This window comes from Dermacentor variabilis, chromosome 4 (assembly GCF_050947875.1).
Source record: "Dermacentor variabilis isolate Ectoservices chromosome 4, ASM5094787v1, whole genome shotgun sequence".
NCBI classification, from domain to species: Eukaryota; Metazoa; Arthropoda; class Arachnida; order Ixodida; family Ixodidae; genus Dermacentor; species Dermacentor variabilis.
In genome coordinates this window covers 85,186,444-85,207,324 of record NC_134571.1, presented here as the reverse complement: position 1 = coordinate 85,207,324, position 20,881 = coordinate 85,186,444, and the positions used below count along the sequence as shown (strand labels likewise).

General features: G+C 45.0%; 1 protein-coding gene across 4 annotated transcripts in view; it reads left to right on the top strand.

The window, feature by feature from the left end:
• RhoGAP15B (RhoGAP_ARAP and RA_ARAPs domain-containing protein RhoGAP15B) overlaps positions 1-20,881 on the top strand; it is a 37,346-nt gene that overhangs the window by 6,409 nt on the left and 10,056 nt on the right. For all 4 annotated transcript variants that reach the window (XM_075689675.1, XM_075689672.1, XM_075689674.1 and 1 more), the window contains 8 exons: positions 84-412; positions 3,402-3,653; positions 3,803-3,880; positions 5,304-5,438; positions 9,796-9,901; positions 14,782-14,971; positions 15,773-15,850; positions 17,128-17,199. In XM_075689675.1, coding sequence (XP_075545790.1) covers positions 84-412; positions 3,402-3,653; positions 3,803-3,880; positions 5,304-5,438; positions 9,796-9,901; positions 14,782-14,971; positions 15,773-15,850; positions 17,128-17,199 — 1,240 coding nt within the window. The remainder of the gene's footprint in view (positions 1-83; positions 413-3,401; positions 3,654-3,802; positions 3,881-5,303; positions 5,439-9,795; positions 9,902-14,781; positions 14,972-15,772; positions 15,851-17,127; positions 17,200-20,881) is intronic.

Genomic DNA, 20,881 nt, shown 5'->3' with positions numbered 1-20,881 from the left:
AATCCTTTTTTTTTAAGGCATACATTTTGATCATTTAATGTTTAGTGTCCTCTTGATCGTCACCTCTTTGCCTGTGCATTCAGCCCAGCTACGTCCACTGTGCCCAACCTGTGGTGCTTCGAGATCCAAGCGCTGCAGTCACAGAACCGACCCCTCTTGCTGGGTGTGCCAACATTGCCTGAGCGAAGGGAGTGGCTTGAGCGACTTGCACATCTGGTGGCTCCGCAGACGAGCAGTGGCCTAAGTGCGCGTCAGCTGCACGGGGAGCCCAAGCATGCCGGCCGGCTGCACCTCAAGGAAGGCACCACTGGCTTCTGGCAGACGGCAGGCGTCGTGCTTCGAGGGCGATCCCTCGGTGTGCACCTTCCAGGGAACGTGGAGCAGATTGACTTGCGCAAGGTCATGTCTGTAGGTAAGCCAAGCCGTGCCTGCAGTGAATAGGCTTGCAAGAGAGGTCCAAGACAAGTACTCTGCGTGACATTTTCACTGGCATCTTGACATCACTTGTAACCTTTAAGTTAAATTAGCTTGTGGAGTTTAATGTCCGAAAGGGGCCCCACTGTGGGCTACGAGGGTATGGAAGGGAAAATATTGTCATCCGCGAGTGCATGTGCGAGTGTAGCACGAGGCTACAAAAGAAATCCATACAGGTTTCTCAGAAAGAAAGCTTTGAAGTTGAATCAAAATTCATCCTGGTCTGTGGATCATACCCAGGATTTATGCCTTCCCATGGCAGTTACTTTACTGTCTCAATTAACCAGGAGGCTAGCTTTTCTTTGTAGCCCCAGCTACTCTCATTTGGATCCTTCTTCCATTGGATGATCCTTCTTCCATCGGGCATGGGCCGATTTTCACAGAACTGATTTGCCGTGGCCGAAGGTACACCGTAGTGAAGGGCTCCTGGTTTATCTTTGCCACCTGGTGTTCTTTAACTCTTTCCCTACCATGGGGAAAATAAGTGTTTTTGTAGGTTACGCCAAATTTTTTTCTGAAGGATCTACTGCACTCAATATTTTATGTAATACATAAACAAAAAGCAGAATGAATGCACTTTTCACTCATAAAAGTTTTATTAACAAGATGTATGCCATAAAAAAAGACATAAATTGCCAGAATTAAAATTGTGGGATAAAATTGAACAAAGTTTGTAAAGATACGCTTGTATCTAATAAGAAAAAGTGTAGCAAAAATTATGAGATATACAAAATGTATTGTCGTCTAATAGACACTAGTATCTCCGAAAAAATCAAACATTTTTATTCAACAGGTATTCCACTACAAAAATTTAAGTGCAAGCACTACAGTTTGGCTTGTCTGGCTGCGGCCACCGGTGTTCCGGGCTGCCTTGCGTCGCGGTCACTCTCAGAGTCAGCCTGACGAAAAAACAGCATGCTCAGAGTAACTGCTGCTCGAGCAATCGATAAAATAAGCCGCAGACACAGTGGAATCGTGAGATCCTGCTATCTTTCGAAGCGCGTGCGACGCTCCCGGAGGCGGCCATTCTTGCTTTCTCTTTGGCAATCGCGAAGCTTCGGCGTGCATTCAAAAATAAACTCCTGGCAGGGAAAAGGCATACTGCTCAGAAAACAAAAATACAGCTCTCCTCCTTCACGTCTTATGGTATAGAGTATCCGTGAGTGGCAGGGAAGCTCTCAAAAGTGGCGTTTGAAACCATCGATAGTGGGCGGCCATTTTTGCTTTTTACTTCGACAGTTGCAAAACTTGGGAGCGCATTCAAAAATTACCATCAGGCTGGAAAAAAGCAAACTGCTTATAAATCAAAAAGATAGTTATCCTTTATGTTCCATAGCGCAGTGTGTCTGTAAACGGCGCAGAAGGTCTCGAAAGCGGCGTTTCAGACCATCGTTACGGGCCTAACGATGCCCTGTAGGCGCGCTACAGAAAGAGTTACGGTGCACCCAAAGCTCAGTACACAAGTTTTTCGGCACTCTAGTGATCAGAATGTGGCTGGAAGTTGAATCTGTAACCTCAAGCTGAGTAGCAGAATAGCATAGCCCCTGAGCCACCACAGTGACTCGTACTCATAATCTTTTCCATGGTATGTAGAACCATGTACTATTGGGCAGGAATCAAGTGTGGATGGGGAAAGAGCCCACCTAGAACGCCTCCTTTTCTGCAAATAGAACGGTACGCCAACTAGAAGAGCAACAGACAAGCATTGGCTTTCGGTAATCTTCGTTTCAGAAAATGCGGCGCGCTTCTTTAAGAACACAATCGCATGGCAGCAGCTGACTACAAGATAAGTACATATACATGACATTCAGAATTCGCCGCAGTTGTGAGACCACTGACCCAGTATCCCATTTTCACCTTGTCACCCTCAAATGAAGAGTGATGTGTAAGTATTCGATCAGTTGAACTGGTGAAGGAAGAACCGAAGTCACTAAGATTGGGTTTAGGGTGATACAGAAGTTCAAAATTACTCGTTTGGATCATGACTGGCAATCTTGCGTTTGACATTGTGTCGTAAATGACGTGAATGTGCCTCTGTCTCGTAATCATCTGGTGCTTGTGTAGGTCATGTGATTGCATTCGTACAAAGTATGTCACGTCTTACAAAATGACGGTTGTTGAATGTCAATGCTCACAGCTGTTTCTTCCTCATCCGTGAATCTGTGGGCTGTTGAAACTTGATAATCAGTGATCCACAAGGTCACCTTGATGTTTGAAAAAACTTTAACTGAAATCTAGATATATTTGCATATCAGTGTTCTCCATGTGCATGATTCAAACATAATTGATTGTCAAATACTGAATATGTTCATTGTGGTTGGGCATGTTTAGATGCCTGCTGCACTGTAATGCCACATCATACTCTCAGGTAAGTGCATACTGGAGAAGGTGTAAGATTGGGCTTGTTGGTAAAACATGCTTTAAAGCTTTGATTAACATAGCAAGGATGCCAGAGTGGACAGAAGAGAGAACACAGTGCTGAACAGCAGCACTCTATTCTCTCTTCGGTTTCCTCTAGTGTCCTTGCACTGTTAATCAAAACTTTAAAACATATTAAAGGTGTCTATTTCTTCTCGTTTAAATGTTGTTCCAGCCCAGTGGTACCTTCATTGCAAAAAAAGTTCTATAACTCTTTTTTGGTGTCACGAACTCCATTTTCACACCATATGTTTGGTTTCTATGGTGTCATTTAGAATTAGTAGTGCGGTTTACTTCCATCAATACAAAATTGACTAATTCGACCTGCTTTCCATTTTGACTATGTTCTAATGTCCCAGAAAGTGTCCAAGCACGTTAAACACTCCTCTTAATTTTAATATCTAGGAATTCCAACTTTAATATGATGGCAAGGATGGTCTTTAAAAGGAGGATTGAAAATAAGCTAAAAAAATAAGCGCTTTATGTTGAGTTAATTTTATGTTTTTCAGGCAAGGTCACTGCTGACCAGACCTACCTGACCTTTGGAGGGGCTCAGGAGCGAGGTCCTTCGTTCCAAGTGAGAATCCCTGGAAGGGTACTTTACCTTCAGGCAGACCACCCAAAGCACACAGAGTCGTGGCTCGCGTCTGTCACTGCAGCGTGGCAGACGCCCCCAGACGCACCCCTGTCTGAGCAATACGTCACTCCAGAAGGCATCCCTGTGGCAGTAGACCGCTGCATCAATTTCATCAGCACACATGGTAGGTGCAGGTTTTTCTTATTGTCTGGAATCTTGCATTAATGCGGTGGTGCTGTCCATGGCAGGTCAGTTATCACCAGACAACATTTGGCTGCTGCATATTCTGGTTGGTGGAGTATATGATCAAACATTATCTGGTCTACTCTGCAGGCACCCTGCTGACTGGTATCTACCGGCTTGCTGGTTCAAGTGCCAAGATAAAGAAGCTAGTGGAACACATGTTGCAAAGTAAGTTGTTCAAGGAGCATACCTATGTCTGTTTCGCTGCCTTCAGGTACGGTGTGCTTGGAGTATATTAATTTACTGGGATGCTGGCTTTGTACACCCCTATGAAGATACCCTTGATCACGGATAAACATATTCAAGGAATTAATACATCCTTAAATATAGATGCACTTCATGAATTCCTCAAAAACTAGTACAGAAGCGGCTAATGTCATAAGGATTTAAAAATCTCATGGAGATTTGCAAATATTTCAACACCCACACATCACAAACAGTGTACAGCTGCCAGTGTTTTGTCTTTTACTTAGTTGCTCATTCATGATTGCATCGTACTTGTACCCGTGGACAAATTTCTATGGCAATGAAGAAAAAGCTATGACGGCGCAGCTTCTGCACATGTGATACTACGCCAAGTGTTTCCGCAACGTTTGACAGTGCTTTTGGTTTCTTGGAACAGATTCTGAATCAGTGTAGCTTCCATGTGTGACGGTTTTGTATTTGAGCAAACATGGAAGGGAAAAGCAGAAAAAGTAATCAGTGGCAATTTAGTAGTAAAAGCTAGATCTAACACTTTAACGTTATGTCACACCTCCTTGAGGTCCCGGAGCTGTGATTTAAACTGCATTCACCGCATTGCAAAGTGTTGTTCAGGAGCTCACTCGACACGCATCCTGCCTCTTCGAGGAGTGAAGTACAGCTGATAGTGCTCTAAAGCAGACCTCCGTCGCTTGCACTGTATGTATATGTACAATTTGTCCCACATAATTTCTGCCAAAATTTAAAACTGTGCGAGTGGCACTTAGCTGGATAGAGCCAAGCTAACATTTGACATCGCTTGGAGCAAGTCAGACTACCTTTTGTATTTTGCCTACTTACGTAATTAGTTATTACTAATTTATTGATGTCTCAAAGTGTTTGTAATCAGAGCAAAGTAGTCAAGTAGAAAATTGTAAGCCATCATAAAAGATTCCCTATCCATCTTTCTGTTGCTCAGTAAGCGCTACATAAAAGTTTTTTCCAAGCATTAAAGAAAGGGCCTGCACGAAATAAAAAGGTACCGTGAGACTAATTGCATGACTAGTCGCATGACAATTTTCATGTGCTTTTGTGGGCTTCATTAAAACTTTGATTACAGCAGCTTCATGTAGCGTAGCTCCCCACTTGTACAGAGTGCTTGCTCCCAATTTAAGAAATGAACATTTTTGTTATAAAATGTTCTTACTGTAATCAGCTTAAAATTTGGAGTTCATTACTGTTGCACCTCTCCATTTCTGGTTTCATTACATACCAAACATGTCTGTAAAGGAGCATTGGTATGAATTTTTGAAGTGGGTGTGCTGAAGCTATGCAAGAAAAATCAGGGACATTTATTGCGTCCAGCTTTCATCACTTATCTGTGATCATTGCTTGCTTTGTTCTTATTCAGATCCTTGGGACCTGCACCTGACTACTGAGGAGTACTCGCCACACGATGTTTCCAATGCCTTGAAGCGTTACTTGAGGAGCTTCAAGGACTGCCTCCTGACAAGCTGTCTGTTCAGTAACTGGATTCAGTCAAGCAGTAAGTTTTCTCACCTTGTCTTTTGAGTCTTCTCGCAATCTTAAAGGGACCCGAAACACATGTTTAACTAATCAGAGTGATATCACTATTAAATTACATCAGCTCATGAATCTTCTGCAGCAAAGATTTTTCGAATCCTTCAAGCACAAACAAAGTTAGATATAGTAGTTATGCAGCGGATCAACAACTTTCTTTCTTGTTTCATTTCCGCTAGTGCGCTGGAAGCTACACAGGGGAGATTGCAGGGAGGCACTAGGGAGCAATGCCCCACTGGCCCCACCCAAAGGTTGAACACAAGACAGCTCTTTGTGGCAACCGTGGTGGCCACAGTATCTACGCTATGTTTCTCATCTCCTAGGCCACGCGCAGCAGACGCTGCAAAGGGCAGCTGTCACATGTAGACCGGCAGAGCAAAGATGAAATGGTTCTGCTGTCTTTTTGAGATCACAGACATATATATTTTTCATTTATTATTGCAATAGCAAATATATGTGCACTCCAAGCGCATTTCTGCCATCGGCGTCGCCGTCGCCGTGAGGTTCTGTATGAGTCAAAGTGTGCGTGGGTGAGCCAGCGAATGCGGCTCAATCTCGCGTGCGTGAGCGAGGAACGTGGCCCGGATGTGTGCCCTTTCCTGTGACGCGCAAGGCAGAGGGGTCAGGCAACAGAGGAGGGGCGTTCTTCTCCGGCGGCTGCTAGGGTGCCTCGATGCCCTCCTCGCCCATCGTTCCGTAGAGAACGGAGACAACCGTGGCATCTACTACAGTGTTGGCCACGCGAATCGTGGATGCCGTAGTGAGTGCCTTTGGCGGATGCCATAGGGAAGCGTTGCCGGTGCTCGTGTGTTTTGAAAGCGATTTACAATGTGGCCGAAATGCGCGCCTGCACGGGCCTCATCTTCAAAGCGATCTGTGATGTTTGCAGAGTGCACGCAGTGCCAGTAGCTTCGTATGCGCTGTGCTTTCGACGTTTCATTCGCATTGAAGTGACAGATGCATGGAGGTCAGTTAGCCCACGGATTCCTAACGCCGGCGTTTTCAGACAGTTTCCGCTGTCATCGAGCGAGATGTGTTTGTCTTGACCTGTGCACAGGTGATGCAGTGCTGGTTAATTTAGTTAAAACACATTGACAGGCTAGTCGGTTTGCAGCCATGTTAGAATGTGTAAGCACGACTGAACAAGTACTTAGAAAAAAGCAGACACACAAAGACAGTGCTGTTTCTGTGTGTTTGTTTCTTTCTACATCCTCATTTAGCCACACTTACACAATCTATCATTGGTAATTTAGTTAGCAGGTGTTTACAAGATTATACGGCCTATAAAGCTACTATCCTTACTTTGTACAGCTATCTATTAATTTGCCATCACAATCGATGCTTCGCCTTTCAGGCAGAACTGCAAATTTTTTAACTCAATTAAACAATAATTGTATAACTGTACATGTGTTGCAGATCACAAAATCAGCCAATAGCTGTTGTGGGTTCATCCGCTTGCGATGATGTTGCATAACGACATAGCAGCAGCGCAAGCAAGTGCTTTTTCACAACTTTTGACATGCAATTGTAAATTCCCTGCTGGATGCAGTGCAATAATATTTGGCTCACATGTTCACAGGAGCCTAGTTAACAGATCAGCAACATTTTTTTTTACTATATTCAAGAAGTGTTTCAGGGCCCGTTCAAAATGTACATCCATCCACAACTGCTATGCAGACCATGCAGAGTTGTGAAGAGGGACAACCACAGACATTTTATTTGCTCCTTGTCTAGTTTCTTGCTCTTAAATAGCCAGGCCTCTCATCATTGCAAGGCTTACAGGGCTCTTCTGGAATTTCTTATTTACAGCCATAAAAATTGGTCTACAGGACTCTCTTGCAGGATATTACATGATTGGACACGTGTTATTTTTCCCTTTTTCTCTTCTTTCACTTCTTCAGGCAGGTGGGCACGGTCTCCCTTTTCTGGGACCTAGTGGTGCTTGTTTGTTGTTATGCTAATAATAATTATTGGGTCATTAAAATAGTGAAATTTCAAGTAAACACAAATATTTAGCAGCCTGGCTTCAAATATCAACTCAAATAGCAAATATTTCCCCCTGTATAAAAAATAAAGTGTCATTGCAGACATGGTTGAGTTCCAACAAGGAAACAAAAGTATTTAACTGAAATTGACATGAAAAATGTGCAGGCACCTTAATAAACATTCGTTATTTGATGACTTATTCTGCGAGAACAGCTGAAAGGTTGCTGCCTGTGCACAGCAATAACACCTCAAGCATGGCCCATCAGAGCAGTGGTTGCCAGAATGGCTGAGCATTTCCTGATAAGTTGGCCGTCAGGATCAGCCTCGCAGAGTGTTTTCTCAGAAGGCTTCAAAGCCATTTTTTCTTGTGTATTTGGTGAACTACGAGTATCCAAAAGCTCCAAGTATTAAATTGTCGCACTGAATATGAACTGAATATCAAATATAATATATCCAATTTGTTCTTGAAATTTTGGAATTTTTTCACACTGCTAATATCGTAGCATTGTGGGTCAAGGCGCGTGATCTGTCTGAATTAATTGGCAACAGGATGTTATAGCGCATGGTTTCGGTATAGGAAAACTGTTGAACCAATTCAAATTTACAGCCACTACGTTGTCACAAGAGAAACGTAGAAATCCTGTGACGTGCACAAAATGAACAGCTGCGACGTCATATGATCCCAAATGCCTCTGGTGAGAAATGGGAGAGAGACGCAACCAGATCTCCGTGTTTTTTATAAATACGTAGTCACCAGCATACATTCCCCTACTTTCTCATGCTACATAGTTGGGCATCTGTGTTGTTTGTGACCTGAAACGAAAATATTTGGCTGAAATATAGCTTCATGATAAAATGGATACACAATAGGGAAGATTTGTGAATTCAGTGTTGTGCTCTCTGGTTACTGTAAATTTGTTATATTCCAAGTGCACACACACAAAAAAAAATAAGTTTGAAATTTTGAGGCAAAATCAGTTCTTAGAGATAACTGAATGTGTTATCTATTATATAAGTACCGTATTTATTCGCGTATAACCTGCACCAAAATGTGAAAAAACGCGTTTAAAAAGTGGGGGTGCGGGTTATCTGCGAATTTTTTCCTTGGGAGGGGGGGGGTCGGCTTCACCGCAATGTGCGGCGGCCTCCCCGTGTAGTCCGCCATCCCCATCGTCATCGACGCTTGTCAAGCCGATGAAGGGCCAACGAAAGGCCAGCATTGTTGAGCCTCGCGTTAGGCGCTGTTTAGTGTACTTACCCCAGTTTGCACTGTTTGCCTGCTTTGTTTTGGCATCATGAGTGCGACTCGACGGCAGTGTTTCACAGCGAAAGAGAAGCTAAAGATTATAGCCGCTGCCGAAGAAATCGGCAACAGAGCTGCTGCAAGACAGCATGACGTCGACGAGTCGTGCATTCGCGACTGGAGGAAGAAAAAAGAGAGTCTCGAAGCAACGAACCGGAACAGGCGAGCGTTTCGGGGTCCGAAGACTGGCGCGTACCCCCACCTCGAGACGCAGCTTGCGAAGTTCATTGAGGAGCAGAGAAGTCGTGGCCACGCTGTTTCGACTGAGATGGCGCAAATGGAAGCCCTGAAGTTGGCCCGGGAATTGAACATTCCACGTGAGTTTCGTGCAAGCCGTGGATGGCTTCAGCGCTTCATGCGAAGACATGGACGAGGTCGGTGCCGAGACCAGCACCGACCTCCAGCACCGACCTCGTCATAATACCTGGCGGCATGACGTCCATGCTACAGCCACTCGACGTGTGCCTGAACAAGCCGTTCAAGGCACACGTGAAGCGGCTGTATGCCCAGTGGATGGCCGACGGCATGTACGCCCTCACACCGACGGGACGCGTGCGAAGGCCTGATATTCCATTGCTGTGCCAGTGGATCGTGGATGCGTGGAAAGCGATACCGGCCGATTTGGTGCGCAAAAGCTTTAAAAAATGTGCGATCAGTAATAGTCTGGATGGTTCCGAGGACGACTACGTCTTTGAGAGTGGCGATGAAGCCTCGGATGGCAGTAGTGAGAGCGGCGTCGATTAAGAATCGGATAACCAGTGACGTGGTGGCGGTCGTTTGAATAAATGTTCTGAAAACGAAATGATCACTGAGTGTGAGTTGCATCTTTCTAGCGCTCATTTTTTTTTTTCAGGTAAACGTGCGGGTTATACGCGAGTTTTTTTTTTTTTTTTTCGCCGAGTTCAAAGTTAGGGGTGCGGGTTATACGCAGGGGCGGGTTATACGCGGGTAAATACGGTAGATATTCTGGCTTGTAAGTTTCCATTGACTGCCAAATGGTGATTGCATCTAACATTTTCTGTCTCGTTTTCAGAGTGTCAAAATCCAGACGAAAGGAAGAAGATGGTGAAAAACCTGTTGAGTGAGCTCCCAACAGTGAACTACTTGCTGCTGAAGAAGTTAGCCAGCCATCTCAAGAGGTCAGTTCAAATCTTACTGTTATGACAGTGCAGATCGAAATGTCCAGTTGCCACAGATCTCTTTAAAGGTGTCTTGTGATGACTTCTTGGATGTGCCATGTAAGCCTGTCAATATGTCAGCTAAGCCTGGGGAAGGATTGAAAAGCGGACGAGTTGGAACCTATACATTCTTGGGTAGCGCACACTCGAACGAAGCACCAGAAAGACAGATGGACAGATGCTGGTCTAGCAAATGAAATCTTAAAAATTTCAGTCAACGTTTGTCCTGTCTTCTTTCTTGTGTTTCATTTGTTTGTGCACTACCCAAGAATGAAACCTGGGGCGGGGGGGCATACTCAGCTGCTCGTTTCCGGGGATATGATCACATTTACAATGTGTCATGTGACTAATACTAGACACACTGGCACCTACAAATGACAGCATTCATGGCACAGTGCCAAGAACACTGTCTTCGCAGATGGCCAGGAATGCCGCCATCCATAGGTCTTAACACATCCGGTGCTAGTCAGGCAAAATCTTGTAAAGTTGATTGTAGCCCTGAAACTGAACAACTAAGAATGCTGTCCCTTCCCAGTCATTAAATCGTGCCACGATGATAATCTGAGCTAGACTTTACATATCTCCACACATAAGCACAGAGTGTTTAGTTGTTGCCTCAAAGGTGGTGTGTTATTTTCTTTGACAATTTTTAACGTGTCCTGTCCTTTGAGTGGCCTGACAATCACATTTGTATGTCAAAAACAGCTATTAGTCATGTTTAAATGACGTGAACAGTCTGTGCCAGCTCACCAATGGAAGCCACATTGAGCAGAGTCATGTTGAAAAGAGTCATGCAAAGTCATGCAAAGTTGCACATTAGGGCAAATAAAAAGGGTTGAGGAAGGTTGTGACAGCATGTAATTAGGAGCATGACTTGTTCTGTCTGAGCAAGAGCATAGCAAGGGGGTATGTTAGGGAATCAGAACACCCTGTAAGTTTATAAGCTCAATGAGAAATCCCTGCTAAAAAATAAAAGAAACATTAGGAAGAAACTAGGTACTGCTATGACTGAGTGGTTGAGCTTCTGATATACTATGAGTAATGAAATGAAAGGAAGTCGTGAAAGGGGTGAATAGCAATCTGCAGCTCTTCAGAACTTTCCTGGAGCAGAGTAATTGGAAAATATTTTTATCTTGTCTCTCTGTGATCTTGCCAACGAAATTTGGACAAAGAGTAGCGTAGATGTTAGGTTATACAGTCGAACCTGGATATATCGAATTCGACGGGGATCGGAAAATAGTTTGATATAGCGAAAATTCGATATACAGATATAGGCCAAAAAAAAGCACTCGTGATCATAACAAATTGTGACTTACCGATTGGAACAGCCGCGAATCGCATAGCATGTGCAATATGAAAGCGCTTTATTTCACGTAAAAAAAAACACTAATTTTGGGCTGCTGGGAAATGAAGTTGAGAACACTAGACTCAATCTTCTCGAGACTGTCCAAGTGCGAGAGCCCAGCGCCTTCCATTTCACCGCAACAGCGCCGAATCAGGCTGAACGCTGACGCCAGTTCAGTGGCTGTGCACGGACGCGTTTCTTCGAAAACACAGTTGCCCTCGTCATCGCTGGAATCGCCGTCTTGAACGCCAGCTATTCCGGTCACAATGTCCTCATCAGCGAGGTCGGCTACCGCTTGAACTTCGCTGTCAGCGTTAATGAAGTCATCAACGGCCACTTCGGACGGGACGGCGCCAGGAAAATTGGACAAGTCGCGAAACGCGTCCTCCAAGCACTCATCGTCATCTAAAGCTTCCGGAAATTCATCTCCGGCCACTTCAAGGCCTGCCTTGCCGAAACAGTTCGCTACTGTGGCCTGCTTCACGTCGCCCCAAGCACCGGTAATCATCTGGATCGCGCCGAGCAGGTCAATCTTGAGATCAGTTCCCATGCGGAGGTTTGCGAGGAGCCGTTGATTAAGTCGTTTCCGATAGCCTACCTTGAATGCCTTTATGATACCCTGGTCGAGGGGCTGCAGTCTCGCTTTGGTGTTCGGCGGGAGAAACTTCAGTTTGATGTACTGCAGCTTGCAAGTCGTTTGATGGGCCGAACAGTGTCTACCAGAAGGCAAACTCGGTGGCCTGACTTGCCCAACTCAGCGTCCCAAGACTGCAGCCATTCAACAAAAAGTTGACGTGTCAACCAGGCCTTCCTATTACAGCCATAGTGGATGGGAAGCTGTTTACAGAAGCTGTTTACAGTTCTTGAAGCAGCGTGGTGACTTGCTCTTCCCGATCACGAATGGCTGTAGCTTGCACGAGCCATCCATGTTGGCTGCTAGCAGCACCGACACATGCACTTTGCTCATTTTACCGCCGTGACATAAGGTTCCACGAAGAGCGAGTGTCCTATTTGGCAACATTTGCCAAAAGAGACCAGTTTCGTCTGCACTGAAGATTTCTGCAGGCGAAAACTTCGCAGTGATCTCCGGCCACTCCTCAGAAAGCTACTGCTGCATCTCCTGGCTGCTGACAGCCCCACTTTCGCCTGAAATGGCCTTTCCTACAATGCCGTGGCGGTTTTTAAACCGTTGCAGCCACCCAGTGCCACCGCAAAAGTTCTCTTCACCAAGAGCCGTAGCAAACCATTTGGCCTTTTCGATTAACATCGGGCCATCCACGGGAATGTTTTTCGCTCGGATTTCAAGAAACCACGTATAGAGTGTCGTCTCCACTTTGTCAAAAGCGGCAGGGCACACACGACACGCTCCCGAGCGACTTTCCTCACCTGCTTTAAGCTTGATGTCCTGCTTGTTTTTTAACAGCGTACTTTACACCGCTGAATGCCGAATGCGTCTGCCACGGAGGACTTTTCTCTGTTCTCGACACGCCAGATTACCTTAAGCTTTCTTGCAAAGTCCAGATTCTTCCTCTTTTTTTATGTCCACGGATGCCGTAGGTCACCAGATGACCGCAATCATACATTCTACAAACGGCACGTTGAAACAGGTACACACAAGAAAACGCGCGATGCGCAGATGGAGCAGTCCGAGCGGCAGTCAACAGGGCTGCGAAGGAACGACAAAGGGAAAAGAAAGAAGAGAGCGGGGAAAAAGCTCGGCGGAATATGCCATCGAAGGCGCTGGGGCGCGATTGCCGCTTCGCTATGCTTCGTTTTTTGAGCCCCCTCTGGCAGCGACTGTGCCGACCCTCACTCTCTACCTTTCCCCAGGAAGCGTGCCTTGGAAACGTCGCCACGTCTCCATGCCGCGCACTCTCTCCGCTGAGCTCCAATGGCCTTGCCCAATGCACACGCCGGCGGTACAGGAGGAGCGAGAGAGCTCGCGCCGGTGGGGTGCAAGAACGGGGGAAAGACTCTGCGTCTCCATCACTAGGCGACGGCCGCGCATGCGCAGAGGAGGAGCCTGCTGACTGATTCTGCGGAAGTGTTTTCCCCTGAAGACCGGACACAAATGTCTTTGGGAAAAGCGCACCTTCCAGGGGCGCGGCGCAGCGTTGGATATATCGAATGTCCGACAAAAATGGAATTCGATATACTACGCAATTGTCCTATACTTTTACATAGTATTTTCAAGGGGGTAATCTGTGTGTTCGATATAGCCAATAATTCGATATGTCCGGGTTCGACTGTATTTTTCACTGATTGGGCATTCACTTTATGCTTTATTTTTTAGTGTGTGTGTGTGTGTGTGTGTGTGTGTGTGTGTGTGTGTGTGTGTGTGTGTGTGTGTGTGTGTGTGTGTGTGTGTGTGTGTGTGTGTGTGTGTGTGTGTGAGAGAGAGAGAGAGAGAGAGAGAGAGAGAGAGAGAGAGAGAGAGAGAGAGAGAGACTGCAAAAGAAGGTTGAAGTAGCTGGCCAATGCTTGGTGCAAGGAATTCACAACTGAGTTTTCTGGAAAGTGCCGATTCCAATGAAACATTTTGGGCCCCCATGTGAATCCAAAGTGTAATGCAAATCTCTACCAGCTTCTCTACCACCTCTGAAACACTGCTGATCATTTTGGTCACCCACCATGTGCATCATTATGGCACTTCACTACATTTTGTAAGCCATTGGTGTCTTGCTGGAGTCACCCATAGCCGCAATGTTCTGTAAGACATAGGCATGCAACAAACAGGTAAAAAGAATGTAGTTCTACAGATGTGTTAGTGAAGTGGACTCAGTATTATATTATATGCCTAGAGCATGGCAGTTGTTGAAAGTAGAATCGTGTGAACATTTTTCTTTAGTAATTTTTGCATCAGTGCTGCATCAGGTGTTTAGTGTCAAGGCTGTCGTTTTGAGCAGTTAACTGGCCTGCTTGACAATGTAAATGGCGTATGTGCTAAAGTGCTACTGACATTGATGTTCATCTTTGCAGTGCTTTACTAGAGCCCCTTTTAATGACTTTTTTGGTCTAGTTGGTGCATTAGAATACATTGGCACCATAAAAGCTTCACAGGGGTACAACAGCTTTTAAGAATTAAGTTAGATGACGCAGACACTGACTACCGGCTTACAGTTTATTCAAAGACACCTGATTCCAACATCCACTTATCATTTGTCTTATCATGTTCGCAGCTTGTGTACTTGCAACATGCATTTTATTCTAGTTGAATGAACTAACTACCAGTTGATTAGTCAGCACCCATGCCGTTTACCTTTATTCTTTTCATTTCTAAACCTTGAATCAATTAACCCAGCTTCTTTTATTTGTGCATCAGTTAATGCTGAACATACATTCCTGCCTTCTTTTTGTTTGTACATTCAACACTAGCTGAGGTTTCTGTCTTGGTGTGTTTTGCATCTTTCTCGGGCTCTTTGGGTGTCCTTTTCATTTGCTAGTGGCTTATATGGTTAGCTTGCTATAAGCTGTTCTGTGAACTTGTTATTTACAGCATCAGTGATCACAGTGACAAGAATTTCATGCCTGTGCTCAACCTGGCACCTGTGTTTGGACCGTCGGTGCTTTACAAGATGGTCGGAGACCTCGAGAACGAGTCGTCAACCAGCTCCAGCTTTGAGGAGAACAATGCCTCCATGGATGTTGTCGCTGACCTCATTTCTGGCTATTCCTGGTTCTTTGAGGTACAGTTACATTTCAGCAATCTTTGACAGCTTCCCATCTTGCGAGCAAAGTTAAAACTTCTGTTTAATCACTGCACATTCGTGCCTATCTGGCTTCAATTCTTTCATACCCTGCAGAAGCCTCTGTGTACCAGTCAGGTGAATTACTGCACCAGTGTATCGTCAATCTAGATGTCATGTCATGCAGAGTGAAAGCTTTGGCCAACCTGCCACAGTGACTCGCTGGCTCTAGTGTCCTGCTTCTGGTTGCGGGCTCGATGTTTGACTTCTGCAGCCATGTTTTGACGGGGTCAAAATGCAACAACGCTATGTACTCGGATTTAGGTGCACGTAAAATAAGACCAGGTAGTTAAAACTAATCCGCAGCCTTACACTATGCTGTCCCTCATAACCCACTGTGCAGTTTAAAGATGTTCAAACCCATAATATAATTTAAAGTTCTGGCCATGTTGCCTTTTGCTTCCGTTGCAGCATCTGTGCACAAGCACATGTGTATTTGCATTTCTGCACAAATAAATGCTTGTAGCTACATCCGTGCACATATCTTGATGTAGTGTGTGAAGTAATGTGATAAAATCACAAAGGTGTACATTGGCTGCCCTCTGCATTTGAAGTTGAACAATAATTACTGCACTTCAGATAATAAAAAAAAATGACTTATTTTAGGAGTTTGAAGTGGTGACAGTTAACTGTATCTTTAGGCCTTTCATGTAGTGAGCCCGTAGGTTATTCAGAACGCAGGTCATGCTGTGTATTCAAAATGAAACATTCATCAACGTTGAGGCTGCCTTTACTTGCCAGGTGGATGCGGCTGAGATGGAAAAGGAGAAACGAATTCAGGCAGCCATGGATCTCCTTAGGGAAGCAAAAATTGCTCAGGTAATTGTGAAGTCATGTCCTTTTTCTTTTATTGATATTCTGGGCCATAATGCTTTTGCGACTTACATGGTACTTGGTATTTCACTATGGGTTCCCTGCGCCAATTGCACCGTTTTGATACTGATTCAATTAGCTGCGCCAGAACAGTTTTGGCAGCTATGGCTCGAAAGCTGCCGAGACCTCACTTGTTGCCCAAGTTGGCGAGAGAAGCCTAGTGAAGAGGTCCGGGGCTTTTTTGCACCTCCCTGTTGGTGAAGCAGAGTCAGGTGATTATGCTGGTGTCGTTTTCGCGGAAACAAGTGTGCAAGTACCTGCGCGCTGCCAACATTGAATTTTTTTTTCTTTTTTTTTTCTTCAATGTTACTCACGCCATGACAGTTCCTGTTTGCTGTAGACCACGATGCACAGCCCTTTAATAGTGACAATCGCAGTGAACTCGACTCCTGTTGCAGTATTCTGCAAGTGTCAACCTAATGAACATATCCATTTCGTCTACTGCTGAAATGCTGATTGGCTGGGGGCGCCTGTCTTCCTCTGGCGTGTACCCCAGCCCAGCCAATCAGAACTTCAGCAGCAGATGAAATGGGCATGTCCACTAGGTGGACACTTACAGAATACCCCCCCCCCCCCTCGATATCACAGCAATCCCAGTGCTGCGCAGCGCGATCACTGCAACCAAAAAGAGGAAAGCTGAGGGTGCGAGCGGTGAGGGAAGGCACGTGTGGTGAGAGGACTTGGAAAAAGAGAAGCCAGGAGAGGATGAATGTCACTGCGTTTAGCTTATTCAGGAAGATTACACCTAATCACTCAATGTGAATTCCAGATGTCGCAGGATTCTAGTGAGCCTAGTGAGCCTAGTGAGTCTAGTGAGTGGCAAAGCAAGGTCACTCACATGCTATGTCTTAGTTAGGGCTACTTGGTGCTGTTACATTACCAGGAAATACTTTTGAATAAACCACTGTGGTGTTCACTAACCCTAGCTTCTTTACATATTCTGTTGGAAAGCACCTCTAGTTACATCACCAGGACTTAGTACAAAAATACAACAAATGCCTTTAAGGCTCATTTCAGCGCTTCTTTAATGCAGCAAAATGCAAGGTTTTGCGACTGTTGCCCACAGTTAATCATAATAATGCCATAAATTAAAATTTCCATGCTGCAGACTGCTCCAAAATTTGTCTGCTTCAGTGCACTCAGGAATGAAGGTTTACTTGCTCCAAAATTTCTGCAAAATGATCTTGGACACTTCCGCCTCTGTTTCATTTCAATTCATTCAGAGACCAGCTGGTGACATTCTAGTCGGTGTGTACGTCTACAGCAAAGATTGGGGTCACTGCATCAATGTCAAGGTAAGTACATGTGGCTACACATTTACATATATATTTATAAGTGTGCTTTAACTTTGACACATGCAAAACTTATATGAGCACATCAGAATCCGCCAGATGTAGAAAGTTGGATCTTGGGGCCCCACCACCGCACATTGCTGGACTTTCTCCGCGAATCCGGAGTGTATCTACACGTTTAAATATTTATTTATGCCAGAAGGCACGTTGTCACAATTTAAAAAAATAATAATCAAAATTTTAGGTCTTTGGATGCACATAGATTGCATATGATATAATGTGCAATTGTATAGGCTGGCCCTAAATTGTGCACCTAACAAACATTGATTCTGAATCTTGAGCAATCAGTGTCCTGCTGTACTCAAATACATTTTGTTTTTATACACTTTCTCTCTCAACATTGTGAATGCAATAATTTAGAAGCATTGCAAATGCAAACTCTATATGCACTGTGAATGCAAATACTATAGGAAGAACTTACTAACACCCTGCATAATTTCTCTAAAGGGTTAAGCAACTTCATGATGACATATAATACAGTCACTCCCTTATCACAATACCAGTTTTAACAATATATCGGTTATAACAATGATAAGCTGCTGCACTGTCAACTTTTTCACGTTTTCCACGGTGAAATAACCTGCTTACTACAATGCCCCAATGCCGCATTATCAGTTATAATGATGAAGTCTGGCTGCTGGGTGTCCATGCTGAAAGGTCGTGAAAAGCAAAACCCTTGAAAAGTAAAAGATAATGAGAAATTCGGGCCGCTGCACGATGGCCCTCTGCCCCAACAGCCTGCGCATGCTCATTTTACAGCCTTCTCCACACATCTCTCTCTCATCGCCCTTCCACCCCTCCGAACACAAATGGGCAGTGCCCATAGCTCTACACCGCGCCACCCTCCGAAACACGAATGGGCTGCGCCAACTGCACTGCTCCCAGATTGCTTGCTGGATCCTCATTCAGCGCAGTTCTGTATACAGCTTTAATTGCTCGCATTTGTCTTTGTTGGCTGTGTCAAAATCGTTCCTGGCCACATGGTTTCTCGGCCTCATTTGACTCGCTGCCAAAACGGAAGATGGCTGATGTGCCCACTGATCATCGGCAATGCACGACATTGACAGTGAAAAGAAAGCGCACTACTATAGACTTGGAAACTACCGAATTTACTCGAATGTAATGCACACTTTTTTTCAGATAAAACAAGTCCAAAAATTTTGTGCGCATTTGAATCTAGTACAACCTTAAATCTGCATTACCATATCGCCATCGGCATTTCAATATGGCCGCCTCGTACGCGCTTTGAGCCTAGCTGTCGTAGCTTCCTCTGTGCGCTGTAGTAAGTGGGCTTAGGTTAGTCAGTCCACTGTCCACCTTCCCGTTTTCTGCATTTGCTCTATCAACATAGAAGTGCCGACTGCAAAGACATGCCGAGTTTATCACGATGCCGCATTTGAAAGGAAAACGATCATGTGTGCGGAGTGGAGACGGATGGAAATCGGGCCGCATCACGGGCGTTCTGAGTTCCCGAAACTTGCGTGCGGGACTGGTGCAAACAGAAGAGGCGTTCTACACCGGCGGCTGCTACGTACAACGTGGCCGCGCAGTCCCTATCTTGAAAACGATCTGCGACAGAGACAAGAGTCTACGCATCTAGGCGCACTGCGCTGTGTTGTCATCGCTTAGTTCGCGTCAAAGTGAGAGGCCGCAAAAGGGTCAATTCCCTTGCTCCTGCTATCGCACTTCCTCACTCCAGCATTTAAAGAGTATCCGCGATCATTGAGTGAGACATGTTCATGTTTGCTTGTGCACACGTGACACCATGCTTGTTAATTTAGTTAGTAAGCGAATGTTTAAAAGTTCATACGGCCGACAAAACTACTGTCCTTACTTATAGTATAGCTGTCTGCTGATTCGCTATCGTAATCGATGCTTCACCTTTCGCACGAAACTGCGACTTTTTTTATTTATTGCAACTTTAGTGCATTGGGAATAAATCTTTGTTTTTTCCAAATGAGAGGAAGTTGTATTTTTGTATGAAAGAGTGAGGTGCATGGTACTGTAAAGGACTTTTCTTTCATTAGGTCACATTCAAACGGGTGTGTGATACAATTGAGGGCGTGTTAGAATTGAGTAAATACAGTAAGTACTTCTAACCGATGAGGCGATCGTCGCGAACGTGCTTACATCGGATAGCGATGGCAACAACGGCAGCGATGACACGGTAAGGCAGGCAGCCTCAGCGTTGTCCTCACAGGAGGTCCCACAGATGATTCAGTGGGGCTTCATTTTCGCAAGGAACTTTTCATGGAGCACCTGGATGCCTTGGAGAAAAATGTCAACAAGCTTCGTGTAAAGCATGCAAGGCTGACGAACATAGGGTTTTCTCGTGCAAGCCAGGGAGAAGTACATGGCGAGATGCTTGTGGTGATCTCGCCTTAGCGTTTCTTCTGGATTTCTCAAGCTGACAGGCTGCCATCACAGCCTTCTCACATCTTTTAAAAGGCCCCTTCTGGTGCTGCCAAAGCGATGTCTCGAAGCAGCCCGCATATCGCTTACGGCCCGTGACCCCTCTTTGCAGTCGTTATAGCAGTGCGATCCTTTAATGGCGACAGCTGTGGCTTGTTACACACGATCGGAGCACCCAGGAAGCAGTTAAACAAGTGAACACAATTAGCAGCTGGATGGAGGAAGGTGGTGAGAAGGAGCACTGTCCTCCTCACCATTATAGTTTTCTCACATCGGCTCTTCCATCATCCCATTTAGATTTTTTCATGCTACCCGTTTATAACAATTATCGGTTATAACAATAGAATTTTCATGGCACTTGAATATTGTGATAAGTAGGTTCAACTGTATTCCCAACAGTAAAACAAAAAAATGCTTGCATAAATAATGTTGTGAACTTGTTCATTGTGATGCACAAGCAGACTAAGATGGGCCTGCCATTTTCACTAGAAACTGGGCTATCACACGCACAAAACTTTGATTGATACTCTCACTGCTTCAAACAGTAAGGAGAATTTTAGTTATGAGACAGTATGTATTGACGCTGGCGCACATGCATCAGCCACTGCTGGCATCAATAGACATGTAGAATCAACTTATAGGTTATGAATGACTAAGATGCACCAGGTGGGTTTGTACCATACACATACTAAATATAGTGCAGGTTTAACTTGCTGCATTATCGAACAGCTGTTACATGTGGAGCAGTGCATTAGCACTTTGCTTACCGGACAGGAGGTTACGATTTGCTTTTCGTTGCTGCTGGCTGCTGGTTTAAAGCCCTGCTGTACTTGGAACAGCCGTCTGGCCAAGTAAACTGGGCCAGTCTCGGAGACAGTGTAATGAGGCTGGGCCACTTTTGGAGATGGTGTAATCAAAGGTAGTGTTTTGGTTAGCGGATGCTGACACCAGTGCACAGTGAGCGCCCTTGCAAAGGTTTTAATGTGGTTTGAACTGTCGCCCCATCCTGGAGGCAGTGCGACATTGTAACAACCGCACATCTCATAGGATTAAGCAATAGAGCTTGCCAATCGGTGTGTCCAGCACCGTATCTCAGCAGGTCTGTCAGGAAGCTATCACATGACTTTAAAACTTGTCCTCCAATGGTTTCTGCTGAAATGTTTTTAATTGCTTGGGTGCGTAGGGGTAGCTGTTATCCTTGGGACAACTAAAG